At 47.8% G+C, this 21,974-nt stretch overlaps 2 protein-coding genes across 2 annotated transcripts in view; one reads left to right on the top strand and one right to left on the bottom strand.

The window, feature by feature from the left end:
• Window positions 1-1,096: 1,096 nt before the first annotated feature.
• On the bottom strand, window positions 1,097-21,957 carry ATIC (5-aminoimidazole-4-carboxamide ribonucleotide formyltransferase/IMP cyclohydrolase). Its single transcript, XM_084523318.1, has 16 exons — window positions 21,763-21,957; window positions 21,255-21,381; window positions 19,687-19,763; window positions 18,515-18,581; window positions 16,211-16,299; window positions 14,071-14,222; window positions 13,787-13,943; window positions 12,756-12,881; window positions 12,508-12,615; window positions 11,201-11,286; window positions 10,245-10,334; window positions 8,940-9,068; window positions 7,924-8,016; window positions 2,299-2,481; window positions 1,771-1,926; window positions 1,097-1,433 (listed from the first exon to the last, which is right to left on the bottom strand). The coding sequence occupies exons 1-16, from the start codon at window positions 21,782-21,784 to the stop codon at window positions 1,314-1,316; spliced, it is 1,782 nt and encodes a 593-aa protein (XP_084379444.1). The 5' UTR covers window positions 21,785-21,957; the 3' UTR covers window positions 1,097-1,313.
• ABCA12 (ATP binding cassette subfamily A member 12) overlaps window positions 21,345-21,974 on the top strand; it is a 107,948-nt gene continuing 107,318 nt past the window's right edge. The window contains exon 1 of the mRNA XM_084523315.1: window positions 21,345-21,473. The gene's annotated coding sequence lies outside the window, so the exon portion shown is untranslated. The remainder of the gene's footprint in view (window positions 21,474-21,974) is intronic.

The following is a 21,974-nucleotide window of genomic DNA, read 5'->3' as shown; positions in this document are numbered from 1 at the left end:
CTGATACCCCACGGGAAGCAGTGGCGTGGAAAGCAGTCAGGCTGGCCAGGGCTGGGGTTAACACAGCCGACAGGAGACCTGTTGAGTTAATGCACCACTTTCATTCTGGGCTACTGTCTTAATCCAGACAGCAACAAGATTTGAGGAAATCGCAGTCTCCACATACCACAGCCACTCCAGGCAGCCTGTTCCTGGCTCTGACCACCCCACAGACAGCACCTCTGCAGCCCTCGTGCCCTAAAGACAACAGGTCTCCACCCCAGGTAAACCAAAATTCATGCCCAGGCAGGGCAAGAGCCAGAAGCAGGACCTGAATTTCCCCCCTTCAGGCCCACCCCCTAGCACCGTGCCCCTCTGCTTGAGCAAAGCAAACACAGGCAGACTTTCCCCTCCGTACCAGTTGAGATCAGAGCCACGGCAGATGTGTTTGTTGCAGAACTGCAGCTTGCTCCTTGCCAGAACTGAACAGATTTTATAAAATGGAACCAAAAAATCCCTTTGAAATGGTTACAGGGATTGCCAGCAGAAATGTGCCTGGGCTGTTACTTTATTCATCTCACTGTGCTCCAGATTTTCACTTTGTTTTTCTAATCAGAGTTCAAATCTGCTTTATGCAAATTGCACACAGTGGAGAACGGAAGCAGCTTCAGGCAAGATGCTTCCCAGATGCCTGTGCATGAACTCTGAATTGAACTCTCCCTACGAGAAGCGTGTCAAATGGGCAGAAAGGAGTCGCTTCACCTCTAAGACAGCAATCCGACACCGCCGCTCAGCCACAGGCACATCCAGGGCAGGGCTGGGTACTGAACCTGAAATTATCTCACACAAAGAATCTGCTTCCCTCTCCCCACAAGGAAAGGGGATAATGGAGCGAAGCACCTGGAGGACAGTACCTGCAAACTCCCAAAAAAGGGGCTCAGTTTGGTTTACAACCCAGATTGTTATCAATTCATCCACAAGCTGGCCTAAGCCAAGCTTCCATCCCATCCCATCACCTCTCTCGTGAATTGGTGAAGTCCGGGCCGTAACATTTGCCTCAGAAATAAGCTTCTTCCCTCGGGACACAGTACCTGGACAACATACAACAAACTCCACATGGCTAAGAACCGTGCGTTTATTTGTAAAAGGCTTATTTTCTACATTAGAGGCCATCTGCTTGCACCTTCATTCTCTGTTAAGACAGGGAGAAGTCTTGTTTGCAAATCTTACAAACACTTGCTATGCGTAGATGGCTCGCGCCTCCCGGTTAAGCTGCTGATATTCCAGTCACTGCTGCTGGTGAGACTGTGACCAAAGAGGGGCCCCCGGTGAATTTAGTGATGGAAGAGCCGAAGATTGGTGTGAATCAGGGTTATTCCCAGCTCATTGCACGCCTCGATCACAACCTCGTCGGCAGCGGAGCCGGATGGGGCGGCGATGAACTGTACCCCGCTCTGAACAAAGAGAGAGAGAGAAGGATTAGAGGACAGAAAACCAAAATCCCACTGAAAAGGAGCTGGCAGCCCCGGCCCTTCATTAACATCCTACTCCGCTATGGCTGAACAAACATCGGCCTCCACTCCCAAAGCACGCCAAAAGGGGAGCTCCTCATTTATTTATTTATTTATTTTTATATAATGTTAATACTCTCTTCATCCCAAATCGACAACCTAAGCAATGGCTGGGTGATTACCATTCAGGTGAGACCAGTGACCCCAAGAACACCCTGCCCAGAACCCGAACAGCCAGCCCGCTCTGTGCAGTCCCCCGACACCCCGGCCGTGACCTTACCCGTTTAGCTCTGTCCACGTTATCCCTAAAAGGGAAGAACGCATCGGAGCTGAGGGAGACAGCGCTCAGCTTGGCGATCCACTGCTTCTTCTCCGCTTCGGTTAACTGTGCGGGCACCTCGTCAAACATGGCCTGCCACTTCGCCAGGTCTTCATCCTGAAAGATTGAGAGCACCAGCTCAGCCCCAAGCACAGCCTCCGGGCACTGCCCCGCTAGGAGCACGCAGGGACAAGCAATGGCACCCCACCAACACCCAGCTCTGCTGCTGGCAGCTTCCTCCCGGGAATTTTAAGGTCCTGAGTGATGGTGGGAACACGTTACCACTGCCAGTTCGTTCTGCATCCTTTGAACTCCCTTCCTTCCCCCGCGCACCCCAGGACCTGGGGCAGTGGGTGCAGCATCAGCAGGGCAAACCAGGGCGCTCTGCCCCAGCCATGACGTGGCCGTGGGGAATTGACCACCCCGGCAGTGGTGGTTCCAGCTGTGGGGCAGAAGCTGAAGCCTCTGGGGAAGCCTCTCGGCACTCACCTCGCCGATGGTCCCGGTGACGTACTGGTCGATGGCGTTGGAGATCTCCGCTCTCTTCACGCCCGCCTTGAACTTCATGGAGAGCACGCGCGGGTGGTGCCGCAGCCACCAGTTGTTGGCCTTGTCGCCAGCCAGGCGCGTGCAGTGGATGCGGGACTGCTGGCCGGCCCCGATGCCTATGACCTGCAGCGGGTGCACAAAGCGGGATCACGCCCTGCTTCATCACAGGGATCCTAACCACAGCCAAGGGACTAGGGAAGACCTCCCAAAAAGCAGCTGCTCCTTACTGAATCGGGGAAAGAGTGCAGGTAATTAGCAAGGAAAACTGCAATCCCCTGTCCCCGTGGCCAGGTTACAGGACTGCTTTCTGCACCGGTAACTTCCACGGCCCTGCTGAGCTGATGGTCGCTCTGCAGCCACCACACTCCCTCATCTACCTCAATACAGCCTCGGCCAGCAGAGCTCAACTGTTTGGCCTCAGGAGGGTGGGGTAGTCACGGCTTTGCCTTAACCAAAAGCAAAATCCCACTGCTGTAGGAACACGTGAATCTGCGAGGAGATGGCGGGCTGCCTACCTGTCCCTGGAGCTTCACAGGGAGGTTAAAGGCTGAGCCTGGGACACCCAAACACCATTATTTATCTTTCCCTGCGGGACAATCACAGACCAGCTGCGATACGCAGAGGATTACAGGGCACTTCGTCTGTCAAGCCAGCAAGGAAGTAAATCCACTGCTCAACCAGGAAGACTGCCCAGTAGGACCATCGCATCATGTAATTATTAAGGCCCTGCAGCCCCTAGCACATTTCCTACTCCAGCAGCTGCCAGAAAGGCTGGGGTTTTAAAAATAGCTGCCTGCAAACCTTGTTTAATAGCAATTGTGCCTGATGTTCCCAGAACTACTAGGTCTGCCTTACAAGATCCAAAAGGTGACTTTTCCTTCACGGAAGCTCCAGTGGAAGTATGTTATTTGCTCAGTTTTCATTCACTTTTTTCAGACCACTTTGGAGCCCAGTTCTCCTCAGACACATTTAACTTCTGGCAAGTTCTTCACGTGGGCCATGGATTAAAGTATGCAGAGGCTCCTGGGAGGCTGGTGGTCAGGTAACCCCACAAGCCTCGTGTCACAGCCCAACGCACAACGCAAACAAGTCCTGCATCCTCGCTAACACAAACAAACTTGCGCTGGAGGCACAGACAACCCTCAAGTGCTGCCACTACTGAAAGGTACTGGTGGCGAGGGACATCTTGGATACCAGACGCTGCTTCACTGTCCCCTCAGGGACCAGGGAAACTCAGCACTGTCGGGGCCACCATCTCATGCTTTAACACCTCATTATGTTCAAGACTGGAGCCAAACGAGGCAGTGCCGTGGGCTCATGGCAGGCTCTCAGCTCCCTTTCAGCCAAGACAAAACAAGACACCAGTGCATAAACACCGCTGCTGACTACTGCTGCATGGGAATGGCCACAGCAAGCCACGCTGCAGTGCCCGAGGCCCTGCAAGTCCCTCTGCCTGCAGTGACAAGAGCACTCACCTCAGGTCCACTGCTAGAGCAGTGCCAGGCAGGGCAGCCTGTGCTAAGTGCTCGGAGCGCCTCAGGTCCCTGCCAACTCTGTACTCGCCCTCACAGCGCCCTCAGGGCGCAGGGATTTGCTGTTCAAGTCGTTTTGCTCTGCCTGCAGTCACAGCTTGCAAGTGCAAGGGACTGAGCTGGGGTCCCTTGAGCCCCAGGCTGTCTGCAGTTCCTCAGCTTTGCCTCTGCCACGAGCGTGTGCCAGACAAACAGATGCTAGATGCTCGATCTAACCACGGTTGTCAAACTCAGGCTGGGAACTTCCCTCCACGGCTTTCAGATCTCCAGGTCCTGCTTCCCAAAGAGAGCTCCTGCCATTTCGAACCACAGATCTGTCAGACAACAAGACTCCCTTCCACAATTTCCTCCTGCTGTGAAGCCACAGCTGAACTGTTCACCAGACCGTTCGTGGGGGGGATCGCTCCAGGGACACCGCGCTGAAGCCAGCAGTTCTGGCCAGTGCCTCAGAGTTTCCAGCTCGGCCTGCAGCAGCTGGTAAAGCTATAAGTCAAAGGCTGCCCTCAAAGGAATGAATCATTTGTCTTCTCATTCATCAAGACACGGTGACTTCACCTCTTACCAGAACCATAAAACATGCTGCTGGGTACCGTTCCCCCAAGGAGCAAGGGCTGCTATCTAATATCATCTGCTCAGCTCCAACCCAGCAGCCATCAGCACTTAATAAACCCACGGGGCTATCAGTATTACTGTAAATATTAAATAGATTCTATGCTTTTCATGGTTTAGGGCCACCTTCCCCCCAGAAACACACCTTCAGACTTGGATTTGGGGGAGCCTACCTGCAAGGCACAGAACTGTTGTTATAATGGCATAAAAGGCAAAAGAATGTGAACGGCCTCTGCTTTATGCCTCCTCCTGATGAGCCCACATTGTTCTCCAGTTTACTGTTCCAGCCCGGGAGGAACATGGTAATAAAATGCACTTCATGGGAAAATGTTGAGTCAGGGAAAGCTCACTCCTTTTTTTGTCCAAAAGGATGTTTTGACGCAACACTGCTAGGGAAGATTTCTTCAGTCTAGACTGGAATTTCTTGCCTCAGGAGGAGAAATCAAGAGGTCGAGCTTCTGCTTAATACACCCTACAGCCTGGTACCCGGATCTCTCCACACACAGGTCTGTCTCAATGTACCTATTCTCCCTTCTTCACTTCACTTCTTTCCGCCTGTTCCTTCTTCCTATACCTCATCTCTTCCTTCTTCAACCGGCAGCTTGCTTCCACATGAAATCTTAAACTTCAAAATCCTCCCCAAAGCCTGCCCACCCCCTTCTGTTTCCTGCCTCTTTTAGACAGAAAAGTTAATTAGGTTTCTGTCAGAGTTTAATCTACTGGGGAAAGAAAGTGCTTCTGCAGGGCCTGCTGGGGCTCAAGGGAAAGGAGACAGCGACATAGAGCGGGCAGAAAAAATAACAAAAGAAACTTGGGTGAGAACTGAGAACTGCTTGACCAGAACACTTTGGCTCAAAGGAAAGCCAAACGTGTCCCACGGCTGGAATAGCATACAGGAGTGTGGAGTGGATGATGTCCAAAGAGTCCTTGCAAAATGAGGTAGATTAGCCTGGATTTAGCCAGATTTACCCTGAGTAATGAGGGAAAACTGAAATCCTGAACGCATTTGGAATTATAAAATCAAATAAAGGACTTCACAATTGGGAAGACAAACAAGCAAGGCACTAACTGATAAACGTCTGTGGCATGGGTGGAAAACAGGTAAACCACCAATTCTGTTTTATCCTACTGAGCACCAGAAAGGAATGTTTTTAAATCGCTACGTTTAAACACGATGGTAGCATTGAACACTGTGTAAATCAACACGTTACAGACTTTGGCTTCACTGGGCTGAAAGTCAGACAAAACGAGTGAGAGTGTTTATTGCAATTAGTGGCAGCTGGCTTCCTGCAAATTAAGTGACACTCAAGTCCATAAATGCTTCCTCCCACTCCATCCTTTCCTAGGACTTATTAGCACAGAGCACCAGCCCCAGCTGGAGCAGCCGATGAAGCCAAGCTGTCAAAAAAAAACTTCTGGTTATCTGATACACGAGTTCTGGAATGCAGCAGCAATGATGTGAGGCTGAAATAACCCCCACAGAAACAAAAGCAGTGGAACTGGAAGAATTCTGGATTTCCCAAGCTTGGCTCACGTCACCTAAACAAGTCAGATCACTGACATGCATTTCAACCCTAACAATCTGGAAATCGCTTTGTCCCTGGTGCTTGATTTGCACCCAGACGCTCCTGTACTCATCTGAAGACGTGCCTGGGTGGGTGATGTGACCAGCAGTGAGTTCTGCACAGCATCACCCAAAGGAAGTTTTCAGAGAGCCTTTTCTCCTACCCCATCTGTACCTTGGGAACAATGGTCTCACTACTTAGCAGTCCCAAGAGGCTTTTTAGACATTTTCAAACTAGGAGAGCTGCTATCTAAGCTTCTCCAGCACTGCCTCTAGCGTGCCACTCTATCTCTGCATTTGGACTGCAAGGAGTCTCTTTAGGAAGACGTCAAGCTTTGATTTCAGGCCCCCAGCACCGATTTCCCACCTTTGTGACTAAGCAATTGAACGGCTCATCTCCGCTGTTAAAAACAAGGCATTCATTTCTCAGTGCAGCGTACAGACCTCTGATCTTCGCCTTTCTTGTCACATATACAGCAAACCAAGACAACACACGTTAGTATGCAGTTAAAATATATCCCTGCAAATACACAAAACACCCCTGAAGCCAGGCTAGTTAAATCCCTGTCTGTCCACAATGCTTTCAGTCCTCCGTCGTGCCTTCCTGCTTCCATCTGGTGCATGCATTACCACACACGTTTCAGAAACAGCTGCAGCGCCACAGTAAGCCCAGGCTTACAAAAGCACTGAGGAAACTGCTGTTGGACTAAGGGAAAAGGAGCAAAGATAGTGCCACCTTTGTTCTGGGGCTACAAGAATTAGTGCTCTTGAGAACAGAGAGCCATTTAGAGTGCAAGAAGAAAAAAAAAACGAGGAAAAAGAAAAGAAAAATGCTGCATCTCCAGAGACGTGTTTTCAAGAACCACACAGCACATGACCCTAGAAAATACTGTGAGGCAGCGCTGCAATGTTTTCAGGCTGTAATAACAATCTGACACACGTAGACGTGCAGCACTGCAAAAAGAACAGTGCTGCAGTTCATTCAGTCTGCACCTAAAGTGCACACTGTTTGATCCATCTTGCTGAATTACGATGATCAAGACCAAAAGCAATCTTTCTGATTTTTATGTTTTATTTCTTATTTTTAAATAACCCTAGTTATGGCAAAGTTGCCATGGAGAACACAGAGCCACCTAAACAACAGCGTTACAAGAATGAGCCTCTGGGCAAAAAATGTATTATTTGCAACACATTTGCAACAACTTTCGCATAACTGATTTAAATTGAACACCTAGTAAGAGCTTGGAAAGATTTCATAATTCACAATTCCTGCCTCACCTACGCAGTTGATAATACCCCTGTAAATTCCAACATCCTTCAGAAGCATTTAAACATCAGGAAGCAAGGAAGTTTTCTAGTGCCCCAAAGGGGAAAGAAGAAACCACATCTCATCTCTCTTATATAAAACATAAAATAAAATAAAGCTAAGAACCATGTGGACAGTCAGAACCTAGCTGTGAATAACTACTGTCATTTCCTAAGGCTCTGTACAGACCACAGCATATGCACATGCTCTCAAAAAATGGTAAAAAAATAAAAAAATAAAAAGGCAGAACAGTTACAAAGAAGTGACTCGAGGCCTAACTTGCAGAAGCACGTTAGAGCTTTTCCAACCCTGTCGTTGAAAAAGCCAGCCCTGTCATTACCCCAGGAGAAATACGTTGAGTTTGGGTTTTGAGGCAGCTTTGAGAGAAGCACACGCTTAGCTCCTGTTCTGCATGGCACTGTGTGGGGCCGTTCATCTGTACCTGTTGAGCAGCTTCCTGCACTAAGTGATTTTAAGGCTCGTGCCTGAGGAAAGCGAGCAGCGAGCAGCCTGGCTGTGAAAGCACGCTCCCCAGGGCCCTCCGGTTTGGTTACCTGCCCATCCTTGGCGTAGCACACCGAGTTGGACTGGGTGTATTTGACAGCGATGCTGGCAACAATCAGGTCTCGGACGGCAGACTCGGGCAGCTGAAACGAAACGCCACTGTCAACAGCCCGTCCTAACGAGCACGGCCAGCCAACTGGCTGGTGGTCTGCAAGCCTCCAAAAGCACCACAAGGACCGTGTCACCGCGAGGAAAACAAGATAGCTAAAAATATTCTGTTTTGTTCAGTTACCAACAAAACTGTTACCGGTTGGTCTGGCAGCTAACCTCGTAGTTGGTAGGGATAAGACTCAGCCCTACCAGGTCCAGATGGCTCTGTCACTGGCCCTAATCCTGTTTTCCGAAGTGCTCACAGGCAAAAAGCTAAGCACACACTCAGGTATGCACAGGACCACAATAATAATAATAGCTCACAATATCCTCATGTTTTTAATACACTTCATGGCTAATTTATTAATATGTTTTTTATTACCTCAAGGTCTGAGCTTGCTCCTGAGCCCATGACTAACCACGTACTCATTAACATCTGTTTTTTAATGAGAACAAGACCGGAGACACAGAAATAACTGACAGTTTTCTGATGATGTCAACCCTAAAGTGATGAGCAACACCAGAAAGGCCAGAGATTATGCATTGTACACAAGTGGGAGAACTGAACAGTGAGTCAGAATGAGATCACGATGGATCCTGAGCATATGGCTGTCTCATCATAAGAAATTAAACAACACGGCTTCTTGTAAATAAGAAATAAACATTTTGTTAGTCAGAGATAAAGGGCAAGGTCCAGCTCCACTTATTAATGCAAGAAATCAAAACAAAACCTAACCACCCTGATTTGCCCAAGCTCTGCTGGCCAAAAAGCTTGCTGCATTATTTTGGTGAAAGCCAGTTAAACCTCATTAAAATATATTAAAAGCTCTCAAAATACAACAGCACTGCCTTCCTTGAAGAAAGCATACCAGCTTATTCTACCAGTCTTTAAGCTCATTTATCTTCTGACACTCACGTTTTTATTCTTCGTAACAATGTTCTTGAACAATGACCGGTCAATGACTGCGTTGTTCCTCTTCTGCATGAGATGCAGTCCAAAGAGGGTCCGAATCTCGGTGTCATCGGGCTCATACGCTGGGTCCATCTAAAAGCCAACAGACAGGCCGGTTAAAACTCTTGGAGCTCAAAGCCAACATCAAGCAACAGCCTCGGTTAAAGCACACTCTAAAGAACACAAAAGAAGTGAACTGTTTAGGGAAAGCAATGCCAGATCATTAGAAGTACCTCACATTAACTGGAGCACCAAGGTCTCGACAGCAGGAAGTAACATTTACAGGGTGGAGACGGGTAGTACAGTTCAGATGTTCATATAGACACGTCCATGGTGCAAGCCACAACATTCTACAGCCTTCCAGTCTTTTACAGAAAGGTAAGAACTTCTGCACAAATAGTCTTGTAGTCCTCCACAGGAATGTTACAAATATTGTTAAGTGGTTTCATATTTGCCTTAAGGCACAATTTCCAAGCCACTTTGACGTTAAAGAAAACAGTGAATGTGATTATTTCCAGAGATTCACTCTCCTGGGGCTCATCTATGCAAGCATGCAGCACAATTAAGCTGTACAGGTGTAAGGGGCCAAGTTAAATGCAACTGTTATACTTCGTTAAGGCTTATTTAGAACTTTGGTAGCCCCTCTTCAGGTAATTGAAGCATGAAGTAAACCAGATTAAGGCTCCTGGCTTTAAATACAAGCGTGCACACACTTTATATGGTTTCCCTAACCCATTTAAGTTTGTCCAGATCAACTTTGCTTAGCATCCCTGTTCAGACAGGCCCTAAAGCTACAGTCTTGACCAATCCGACCTCATCCTTGCAAAGCTAATTCAATTCAGGAGGTAATCACCTGCCAAGATTGTCTGCAATTTCATTCCTGCTTGCCTCAAGCTCCTGAGCCACCTTCTACAGCTCCCTCGGCACTAACACTACAACTGCGACTTCAGCTAACCCTTGGCTTGTCTTTCTGTGACGTTCTAGTAAAGTTCTGTGCTTATTTGTCTCTCGGATTCAGGCAGAAACAGGACCTTTTTGGCTGTTCTGATAGCATCATTAATCCATCAATCCAGTCACCAGACATGGATGGTTTTGAAGGAATCCCAGCTCACACAGGAATCCCCCCAAACCAGGGAACAGCATTTTGTTATGCTGTGGGGAGCCTGGATTCCCTAGTCCAGATACCCCAAAGCAATCTGGACACTAATATCTGTGAAAAGCAGACATGGGAAGAGCATCAGAGAGTTACAGTGTAGCAGGAATACAAACCTGGAGGACGCAGTAACCACCATTCTTCTTTTTGGCAAGGATTTTGAGGGCTTCTTCCTCGTATCCAGGAGCTACCACGCCATCAGATACCTGCAACACACAGATCTCAGCGTCCATGTGAAAAGGAGAGGAGCTAACATCAAAAACTCTTCCTGTCATAACCAAAAGGACAAAGGCTGACCTGTCAGGGTCTGCCTGTACCATGAAGTTGTATACTTCTTTCACGTTCTCATCACCCAACCTTTTTTTTCTTTTTGCATTGTTTCTTAACAGGTTTGTGAGGGCAACATTTGGTCCACTACAAAGTCAAATGTGACCTTTCATTTTTTTCTGAGAAGTCTCCCGTATACAAGACAGCTTTTCGTGTTGTGCTTTCCCCTCCAACAAAACCATGAGCAGCACGGCACAGGGTGAAGGTGCCTGGTAAAGCATTAACTCCCAGTTGTTTAACTCTGCTTTTCCACTTGTGCAATGCAGTTAGCTGTGGAGTTAAAGATGAACCCAGCAAAGTTTAAAGTGCAGCCTGGGAAGCGGCTGAGCCAACAGGTAACTTGTACCAACTGGCAGACAGCAATCGACATCCACATTCCTGCCTGGGGCAAGAGGCTCCAGTCCCCTGCTCTTCCAACTGCAGCCCTAAAGCAGATCCTCCTGAGAGCACAATCAGGGCTCCTTTCTAGAGCCTTACTGGGAGATGGAGGTTTGCAATCACCTCTTGGACAGCATCGTTTCAAGCACCAGCATTTCACAAGCTCTGCCATGCAGCCAGGCAGAAGGAAAAGAGCATCACGAGAGAGGTGTAAATTCTGCACCCCACACACTGAATTAAACAAATGGATCGATAAATAGTCTTAAGTAAACAGGTCAAATTCAAACAGAAGGGCTGCTACAAACCAGTGGCTCCGTCTATTGCGATTCTCCCTTCTACTTCGAAGATTTGCTGCTTGTTAACTAACCTCTCTAGAAATAATCTTAGCAGTAGGCACATCGCAGACATCAGACAAGGCAATGAAGTCACCAAAAGAAGACATCCGATCAGCACCTGCAAAATCACATTTTCTAGTAACTAATCCAGCTACGGCATAACACAGAGAGAAGCCTTTGCTCCCACAACCCAGCCAATTTCCACGAGAGCTAGTAATTTAATTCCACCACAAAAAAAATAGGCCGTAAGAGCAACAAGAATGAAAAATCCTACCTCAATCCCATGCACCTTTAAAGATTTGCATAGCTCAGATATTCTTTCTTCCTTCACTGCGTTTGTAAAAGCTCTAACTCAGTAATTACAATCTCCATTACTGTTAGCAGCTCTGCTGCAGCCACGATGGCAAGAGGACAGGGAGAGGCAAGGTTCATACAGAAAGATTTTAGATGAGAGACAGCTGGAAAAAGAAGCAAGCTTTTAGATGCCCATGCTCCCATCAGGTTTTTCCCACAAGAAACCAGACCCGGCAATGCAGCTAAGAGCACTTTTTTTGTTCAGTATTCTCTGTATTTAATGAGGCAGCACTCAGCACCCATCATGGATGCTCTACTGTGCAGCAAGGTCGTTCTGCTGTCACTGCCATTCTCAAGGTTTGCTCTTCTACCAATCCCTCAATGGTTTTCTGTGGGCAACGATCAAAGGTGGTCCCTAGAGTAGTGAAAAATGAACCCATGCCATTGTGTCCTTTAACAGGCAGTTTGCTTTGTTTTCCAAAATCTGTCCAGTTTCTCCAGGAACGCCACGGACAATGACAGAATTAAAAAAGAAGGAATTTTTATTTGCTGATCGTTTTCTTTTTGCAAACTCTGAGCTTCAAAAGCACTGAAAACCACCCACCAAGTACAGGGCAGAAACATTCCTGCCCAGTGAGGCGTTCCCAAGCACCCCACCTGCAGCAGAAGGCTGAGCGTGCTCCCAGCACAGCTACCTGGTTATCCAGATCCTTCAGCCAAAACCCCACAGTGATGTCTGTGTATGTACACCTGCATATGTATATGTTTTAATTAAAAAAATCTTTATAGGTCTTCTATTTAGATTAAAGAACAGAATCCAAAGTGCTTTTAGCCTCTTAGGAATAATTTACAAGTCCTGCTCACTTGCAGAGCCATTTTTGCTATGTGGGCAGCTCGTTTAGTCGGATCCTTATGGAGCAAAGCCTGAGGAGGAGGAGGAGTGCACTACAAAGGGAAGAGCCTGCCGAGTGCAAAAGGGGCTGTTGAGGGCTGTGCATTAAGCTGAGCTCTTTGGAGCAGTTAGGTTTGTCCCTGGGCCTCTCACCTCTGCTTCGCGCGTAGGCAGACGCGAGGGGCGTTAAGGTCTTGTGCAAGTCGTGCACCATGCAGACTTGGGCCTCCTCGTCGCTGAGAGGTATTCCAACAGCAGCACCTAGTGGGAAACACAAGCCAGGGCACTCGCACCACAGCCCTTCCCCGCTCCCTGCCCCTGGGACCTCCCCGAACTGCCAAAACACGGAGTCTTGGCAGTTTTCAGGGAGAAAAGCGTGGTATAAGAAGGAGCCACCCTACCTGCGGGACTGACGTGTTTGAAGGAGGCTGCAGCAGGAATGCCCAACGCCTGCTTGAGCTCCTTCACCAGCTGCCAGGCGTTGAGAGCATCGCACAGGTTGATAAACCCCGGAGAGCCGTTCACCACTGCAACGCAGCACACAAACAGACACGTTAGAGCAGGCAGAACCCTCTCTCTAGTGTCTGCAGAGCAAGCGGAAGAGACTTTTCCCACAAAGAATGGAAATTACTGCAAGATCGCTCTTTTTAAATGACCCCCTAGCTCCTCAGCAGCTAGTTAAGCACCTTGAAAAGCTTCAGTGCCTTTTGAGGAATGGGTATGCTGAGGACTCAGGAGATGCAAATTCAATTCTCTTCCTCACCCCAGGCAGCTGAAATCTAGTAAAGAAATTCTACCGAGCAACTGTCTCTGATGCAACAAAATATTCAGGCAGTAGCCAAACCTTAAGTACGTTGTGTCTCTAACTGTTGTCACAGGAGCCATTCACAGCCATGAAATTTAGGGCAAGCTTTTAACAAAATGCTTCATCTGGCATGATTTCTGATGAAAGAGCCGACAGTAAGAATTCTTTGAAAGTCTGCTCCCAAAACCTTTTGCCCTGGCACACATAAAACTGCACGGCCAGTGTTGACATAGCAGGACTGTGAGCATTTCAGGAGACAGGAGGAAAGTTGGTTCAGCAACAGCACAAGGCCAGGACAGGTGAACACAACATTGGTCTGCTGCCAAGCCTGAGAGGCAGACCTGAAAGCAAATCAGCTTCCAGTGCAGGAGTAAAAAACTCTCCTAGGAACTACCAGAGCTGAAGTCCAAAGAAATACTGCCACACAAAGCGTCACTGCCTGCTCAGCGGGACAATGCCCTCACACGAGGCAGAGCTTGTTTTTGCCAACAACCTCAAGAACAAAGTTAGCCAGACTTTCTCTCCAGAGCAGTGATACCCCCAGTGGTATATCTGAGGTCTGAAGAGCCCTGGCAGACATACCCAGCCACCCTCTTTCCCCAGGGGCCAGCACAGCCAGGGCCTCACCTGTCAGGGGGAGCTTTGGCCTCATGGTGTAGAGCTGTGCAGGACTCTGGTGGGGATTCATGCCGTACCTCAGGGGCAGCTGGGACACCCCCTTGCTGTACTCCTTCCTGAAGTAGTCGGAGATGGCTGCGTCATACTGAGCAGTGTGGGTGAAAGCCTGGGGACAGAACAGGGGACGCTTGTCAACTGACAGGACATCAGCTTACAAAGGAGTTGGTGTTTAGAGAAAGGGAGAAGAGAAACAAGTGTGGCCCAGCCCTTCGCTGTGAGCAAAGGCGACCGACCTTCAGCGCCAGGTGACGCCTGGTTTCCATGGAAGTGTCTCTGTCCTGTGATGCTGCCATCTCTTTAGCCACCGAGGAGTAGTCTGCAGGATCACACACAACGGTGACACGAGCGTGGTTCTTCGCAGCCGCCCGTAGCAGGGCAACTCCTCCTGCAAGAGAGGCGGGGAGGCATGAGGTGCTTCTCTTCCAGACACAGCGTAACCGACAGCCACATCCGAGGCCAAGAAGGGTCACAAACAATCAAACATTTGTGCCAGATCCACGTGCCCGCCTCCCCCAGTGCTGCAGGGAAAAGGGAATCTTGAAAAAGCACAGGGCAGTCAGCCCGTGCAATTCTGCCTGGTGCTGAAGGTGCAGACACCAGCAGCACTGCGAAAACAGGTCGAGTGCTGTGCTAAACACCCGGGGCAAGAATGCTTCCAGCAGCACGGCCACTTGCTGAAGAGGACAGCTCTGCACACACGGCTAGAGCATCATCCTCTGCAACACCGGGCTGGTGAGGAGGCTCTAAGATTCGCTTCAACACTGCTGAGCAACTGAGCTTCTCAAATCTCTCTGCAAATATTAATGAATGCTGCGCGGGTCCTCCGTGTAAGATAAAATGCCATGCTTCCCCCTGAAATCTGACTCTGCGCAGCGATTAAAACACTTTACATCAAGACAAGATACTAGGCTGCTGCAACAGAAAAGCAGAGGCTGGCACTGCTACATGCAGAGCGAGCGCTACTCCATAAAACATTTAATGGAAAGCTCTGCTGGGCATCGTTTGGACTAAACTACTGCAAGAAAATTCAATCCCAATCCAACCCCATGGCACAAAACTGCGCCTGCACTGTTCACGAGCTGCCAGGCAGAGCTGCTGCAGTGAAGTACAGGCAAGCCTTCTGGGGTTAATAACGAGCAAGAGCAGAATTGCTGAGGATACAGGCATCCACGCTTCCAAACTCAGGCCTTAAGCACCCTCCCACGAATGAAGACCAACTTCTTCCCTTCCTCAATTAGTTTTCAGCAACACCTAGAGCACTTTCAGTGGTTCACCTTCCCTCCAGAGCTCCTGGTTTTTATTTTTCTTACACTGCCAGAGGCTCTAAAAAAGGTTTAATTGGCTCTCTACATTTTAGTAGCAAGCGTGCCCTACCTGCCCTACCCTTGCACAGACTCCTCCCTTTGGGCAGTGCCTGACTTCCCCACCTATGCCTTACCAGCCTGTTAAACAGCCACTTGCCATTTAAATTTTGGCTCTGCTTGAAAGCAATGAGGTTTACCCAGCCCTGCATTCATTCTCCTACTTCTAACCCTTGAGCTCTTCAGCAGACTTCAGTGGAGAAGAGGAAAACGCCACCAAGATAACTAATTTCCTGCAAGTTCCTCAAAACTGGGAAGCAACACAGAAGACAGAAGCAGAATTTGTGTCCCCCCTCTTCCCTCCCTCCCAGAGGGGGACATTTGCAGTGAGAGCCGCAGATTTACTACAGCGTTAGCTACTCGCTCATGACTCTCCCATTTCAAGGTGAGATTATCTGTCAAAGGAATTAGTTTGCAAGTCGCCAGCAGGTCATTTCTGCACACAGTCATCTTCTACTGCCTGCCACAGATAAATTCTCAGTATCGTACTGCTTCTTCCTTCTTGAATGACGTCTTCCATGACACACTGCAGCCTGGCTTGGTTGTCATGAATTTTTCATCTGGCAATTACCACGGACGTGGTGCTTTGAACATATGATGTTGATAACCCCGTGGCTGCCAAAATGCACGTTCAGAGATGACCTGGCAACCACTGCTAGGAGCAGGTAACCCACAGCAGGCAAGTGGACAGCTCACACAGACCACTGCCACCGCTGCTGAAACCTGAACATGCAAGGGAAACATTTTAGGGCATAGGACCAGGCTTCCCAACTCCTCCCTGCAGCCACAGCACTGCAGTAGCTCAGTTCCTGTGACCACAGCAAAAGCATCTTGTCTCAGCAAGGCAGAATCCTGAAGAATGGCAAACTGAGTCCCTGTATTTCCACATCAAACAGATGTCTGATGATCCTTTATGGGCGTGTAAGACCTCCAAATCAACAAAAGACACCACTTAAAACACCAGAACCATCACATCTGCCTGGAGAATGGGTCTGTTCTGCCTTCAACTTACCGATGTCAATCTTTTCCACTGCCTCTGGTACAGTTACACCCGGAGAAGACACAGTCTTCACAAAGGGGTAGAGGTTACACACGACAACTCTAAGAATCAAAGGGAGAAACAAGGTTACTCAGCAAGAACTAGAAAGGCCAAGCGTGGCTTGGCACACAAGGTATTTATCAGTGTGTTTATGGTCTTGCCTCTCAGATCTGGGACCAGCATAAAATGCTCTAGCTAAGGCTTCTTTGTCTAAAAGACTCAGTGGTGTCCAGCATCAGCCCAAGTGATGTTACAGTGGTGAAACTACACACACAATTTAACTGGACTCTGCATTAAACAACATTACGGTGGTCAATGCCACAATTTACAGAAGTTGGTTAAGAGTTTCTTTAAATGTGTTTAAAAGTTTAATTGTTTTGGTGCACAACAGGAGCCATTCCAAAGGACTTTGAGGTAGGCTCTCAGCACTACTTAAAACAGGCAGCAACCAATTTTTTTTTTTTATAAAAAAGCAAGCCCCCAAAGCAAGGTCCACTGCAAGCAATAACGAAAAAACACCCTACAAAACCTGAGAGGTATTCAGTGCACAGCCTGTATCCCATCTTACTTGATCTGATCAAGTAATTTTTTTTTATTTTTTTTTTTTTTTTTTACCATTTTTACTCTAGAAGCAGCAGCAGCCTATTTTACAAATTGTGGAGGAATAACTTGCCTCGTCCCACCCTACCGCTGCCAGAGAAGTGTAGTCAAACAAGGGATCTGTTTTGATTTTTACATACGAGGTTTTTAACCCAGCAGAGTGAACACATGAAGGCGCCTAACACCAAGGCATGCCCAGTGCCAGCAGTGGCTTGCTGTAAGGCAAACACATCCAACTCTAATGTTCCTTTGTTTCCAGCATGCAGTGAACTCAAGGGGAGGGGATGATCAGCCTCCAGCACGGTTTTCAAAACCCCCTCATGTCTTTAAATCTCCACCACGTCTTTTATCCTCATTTCTATTTCCACTTCTATTTCTCTCCCCTATCCATTCCTGCTCCTGGCCTGTTGCAAACCATCAGCAACCTGTGGACTTTAGCACTGCTAATGGCATTCTCTGTGGAAGCCAGGATAATACCAAGGTCTCCTACCTTGACTTGGGTATGTAACGTTAATGCAACTATGCAAAGACCCTCCTGCTGAGGATCAGCTCCTTCTGTTTTACATAAAATAATCCAAATGATTGCTCCGGATGCAAATGCACTTTAAGGCACTGATGTAAAAACATTACTCCCCCTGCAATTCAGTCGAGCCTGCTTTAATATGCAGCGTACTATGAAGAGCCACCACTGCTGAGCCATCTACAAGGACTCCTGTGGTTTTAAATTCCAGGTTTTCAAATTCAGCCTGGAAATCCACTCATCCTGGGCACATTGCTTTTTAAAAACAATTTTAAAAGCTAAGATGGATTCTGGCCCCATCACCATAGCCAGACTATGCCTCCTCTCTTGGTTATACCTGTAATTTATTACGTTCAATTCAACCATTCATTTCTAAATCAGCAACCAACCACTGATCAAACTGGTTGCTCACAAAACTAATTAGTTAAACATAGTCCCAAACTGCCCCGTGTAAGAATACTGAGTACATATATTCTAACAAAAATTAAAAAAAAAAAACACCTTAGGTATGTGTTAGTGCATGAACAGTGTTACTTGCATCTCTGGCTGCAGCTCACTTCCTTCTCATGATGGCTCCCAAGCAAGTTTTTGTGTTGTTTTTTATTTATTTATTTATTTTAAATCTGTTTTGTCTGTACAAATGGTGCACGTTCTTGACCCGCTTTTCATGTCTACTCTTTATTTGCATGTTGAAATTCAGTAAACATTATGCAAATCTCAAAGGGTATGTTTACTAAGGAAGTATTTCAAAATCAGGAATTGCCATCTGATCAAACACCCAGAGCCACGTTGAAAGGAGCAGCACCAGCTCCAAAAATGCTGAATTCAACTCTGCAACAAAGCGTAACGTGGCCCAACAATGACTAAATGTAAAGTGTCAAAAAATCCAGATAACCTGGAAAAATTAAAACCTTTGATCCCTGCACAAGCCATGGCGTAACTCTTTTGTTTTAGTTTTCTCTTATTTCAAGAGATAAAGATACATCTGTAGAAAATTTTGTTTTTAAAACCAGTATTTCCCAACAGGGACAAGGAAGGAGACTACAGTTTTTCTGGTGTGCAGATCCCTACTGTTCCCATCCACCAGTGCTGACAGGTCTCCAATGTTTATTTTTGATTACTGATGACTTACAACACGTCCCCCAACATGTATTTACCTTACAAGGCTGAAATCCTGTTTGTTCATATCAGCATTATCTTCTGGAATATTGCGAGCCAAGATGCCTAGTTAAAAAACAGTACATCCTTATTAAAAAACAAACAAACAAAAAAAAAAAGAACTAGACCACCACCAAATATTTTTTTTTAATTCAGCACTTTTCTTCAGACTGTGCTTCTCCTCAAAGTCTTTTGACCATAATCGTTGCAATTCTAGTTCCACAGTCCTCAGTGCCCATTCCTCTACCCTCTCCCATTTCCCTGACTCCCTTGCTGCTCAGATTCCTTACTAACAGATTTTTTCTGCAGTGCAGATTCCTAGAGGATTTCAAGCGCTGAATGACAACCTCAAAGGCAGACTTTGCAGGCATTCGCTTGCTAACCTCGAAACACTAAAACTGACAAGAAGTTCATGGAGAGGAAAAAGGCACCTGTCACTCATCAGCCAGCAAGACACAAAGCTCATGAAACAACTGAAGCAAGAGAGGCTGTGGCTCTAGCTGAACAGAAGAGGTGGCTAAGCTGGGGTCTAGGAGCTCAGAAAGAAATGCGCAGGTGACAGGCTGGCATGGAGTAAGCAACAGCACAGCCTGGGGTTTGAAGTCCTCAGAGGAGACTGCTTACAGCCTTCTCAGGTGTGTGATGGGCAGCAGGTTTAATTCAAGAAATCTCAAGGAGAGTTACAGGGGATGAAGTAGCAGATGAGACATCAGACTGACCAATCACCCTCACAGCTCTTCCTTGCTGAAGAGGAACAAAGAAAGGTTACAGCATGCAGAAATCACCCACAAAAGATTATGCTGTCATGCTCCGTATGCTGCGTGCCAGATTCACCCACAAGTTACAAATCAGCGGAGCTCTCTGCCTGCACAGGCCTGAAATTGGCTAAGCAAAGAACACACACACACATTTACAGAAGAGCCCTGTAAATACTGGTAGCTCCAGGGAGGAAAAGCTCTAACTGCAGAGCAACAGAGGAAGTCCTTCAGCCATCACAAGCTTCTTACCCACCCTGTGCATTTTACCTCTCCTTTTGCTGCTAGAGCAAGTCTGTTTTCATTACTCAGTTCTTCCACACAACCTATACACAGACAACCATCAATTCCTTCTTTCCACCCTCACTGCCCATGGATTTCTTTTTCAGATTGAAAGCACGCTATCAACAACATACCAGCATGGACTGCAGGATGAAGGGTTTTCACACGTCCTCCTAACATCTCAGGGAATCCCGTCAGGTCTGAAACATCTCTGCTCAATGAGAAAACAGCAGGTTAACTGAAGTGCCATAATGACTTTATCTATAGGTTGAACGTTTCATTCCCATCAGGGGCAATTTACATCTACTGGCAATGCTGGTAAGATGCATCATTAAAGATGCGGCCTTTTAGGTGACAGCCAGAGCTGAATATCTCTGCTTTATTCAGGAAGTAGAAGGTTGCAAACACTATCCCCTGAAATGTCTCCACCATCAAAGATCAGACCAATGTGCTAGAGCCACATTGAATTTTAAAAGTCCTCCTGTCCCAAATAGATTTTGACAGTTACAATGAGCATCAGTGCTCCAAGAGATATAAAATGAAGGAATTAGTGGACAGCAGAGAATACAAAGGCAGAGAAGGGACCAGAACAATGCAGTAACAAGCAGAACTGCAAAAAAAAACGCAAAGTAAGAACAAATTAAGACAGAGCAATTCTGGGTTTCTCTAATAGATCTAACAGCTTCATATAATCCTATTTGGGTAGACCCTAATTAAATGTCCCGAACAATCAAGTTACTTTAGAGCCTGTCTTTCATCCACTTTGAAAATATATATCATCCCCACAGCTGACTACAAATTACAATAAACTGGAGAGGGAAGGGGAAATGTGACCATCTTTTGCTTCAGGCTTTGCCAATAGCACAGCCAAGTAAGGAACCCAGAGACAAAACCAAGTGCTGGATAACAGAGGAGAGGGAAATCTGGAGGTGGTGTATATTCATGCTTATGCATCCCAGGGGCCTATCACTGCATTCAGTGTAGGCAAAAAGGAGCCACAGTCACCTGTCCTGCCAAGTAAGTGACAGATTTTTTCATCACTATACTGTAAACGTTTCTATTTCTTTTTTTGGCTGGAGCTGGTTTTGAGTCACAGCACAGAAGAACCCAAAAAGCTTTCCCAAAAATCAAGAGCCAAAACAGCTAGTGCATGTCCATACTGCTTCTCAGACAAAGGCTTTGTCTCAAAAAACAGGCCATCATCCCGGTAAAATTATTTGTGACAAATGATCTCCGCTGAGCTTCAATATATCCCTGACACATGTCACTCATCCTATCCCAGGGCCAGGCAAAGACCAGCTTCCAGCCAGCTGTAAAGAGCAGTACTAGGGCCTGATTACAAATTTCGAGAGCACTAATTACCTCACGGGAGACAACCTGGCTCAAAAGACAGGCAAAAAGGTACAACGCTCCTGACAGCTCCACTGGCCTCAGTGCTGAGCTGCACAGTACAACTCCCTGTCACCAGCCAGCCAAGGAGCCAAGAAGATTTTGAAGTTTGTTTCGGGGCTTTTGGTTTTGTTTGTTTCAGGGGAAACATGTTTGCTTGCTTTGCTTTGCGGGGAAGACTTACTTACAGACTTTTTTTTTTTTAATCCCGTGCCAGTTTCCAACCGTTCTGTGCTCACTAACGGAGGTAATTTAAGCAACCTCAGGGCACAAGGAGCATTTCTGGTGGTGACGCACAAGCGAGCGCCCGTACCTGACAGGCAAGCCAGCATCTCTGAGGGATTTGGCGGTTCCTCCTGAGGCGATCAAACCCAGGCCCAGAGCGTTCAGGCTCTTGGCAAACTCCACCAGGCCGGTCTTCTCCGAGACGCTGAGCAGAGCTGGAAGGCGGGACGAGCGCGAGGATGGCGTTTGTAGAAGTGCGACACCGTATAGAGAAGAAAAAAAAAGAAAAAAAAGAAAAATAAAAAAGGCACGATGAGGAAATCGCTCTGTAACTCACACGCACCCGGAGAAAGCTCCCCCCGCCCTCACCCCGACGCCATTTCGGGGCTCGGCGCCATGGCCGCCAACCCCCCCCCCCCACACACACACACTTTCCCCTCACGGTGGCTTAGGGTCGCCACCCTTTAACGGTCGTTTTTAACGGTCACCGCCGGTTAACGGTCTGTTTAACGATCTCCTTCTCCACAGCAAGCGGTCGGTCGGTCTCCCCCCTCCCCGTTCCCTCACGGGACCCCGCGTGGCCGCCGCCGCGTTACCGAGCTGCTGCCGGGCGGCCATGGCGCCGTCGGTGGGTGTGAGGAGGAGGAGGAGGAGGATGAGGAGGACGAGGAGGAGGAAGAAAAAGGAGCGAGCAGCGGCCGCCCGCCGGGATTTGGGCGCCCTCAGCACCACGTGGGGCGGCCCGGGGAGGGGAGGGAGCGGGGGCGGGGGCCGCCGCCATGTCGGGGCTCGGCCGTGAGGGGCGGGG

The sequence above is a fragment of the Aythya ferina genome, assembly GCF_964211825.1.
Source record: "Aythya ferina genome assembly, chromosome: 6".
In the NCBI taxonomy this organism is placed as follows: Eukaryota; Metazoa; Chordata; class Aves; order Anseriformes; family Anatidae; genus Aythya; species Aythya ferina.
Note: the sequence above shows the minus strand (reverse complement) of the source record. Positions and strands in the feature narration are given on the sequence as shown.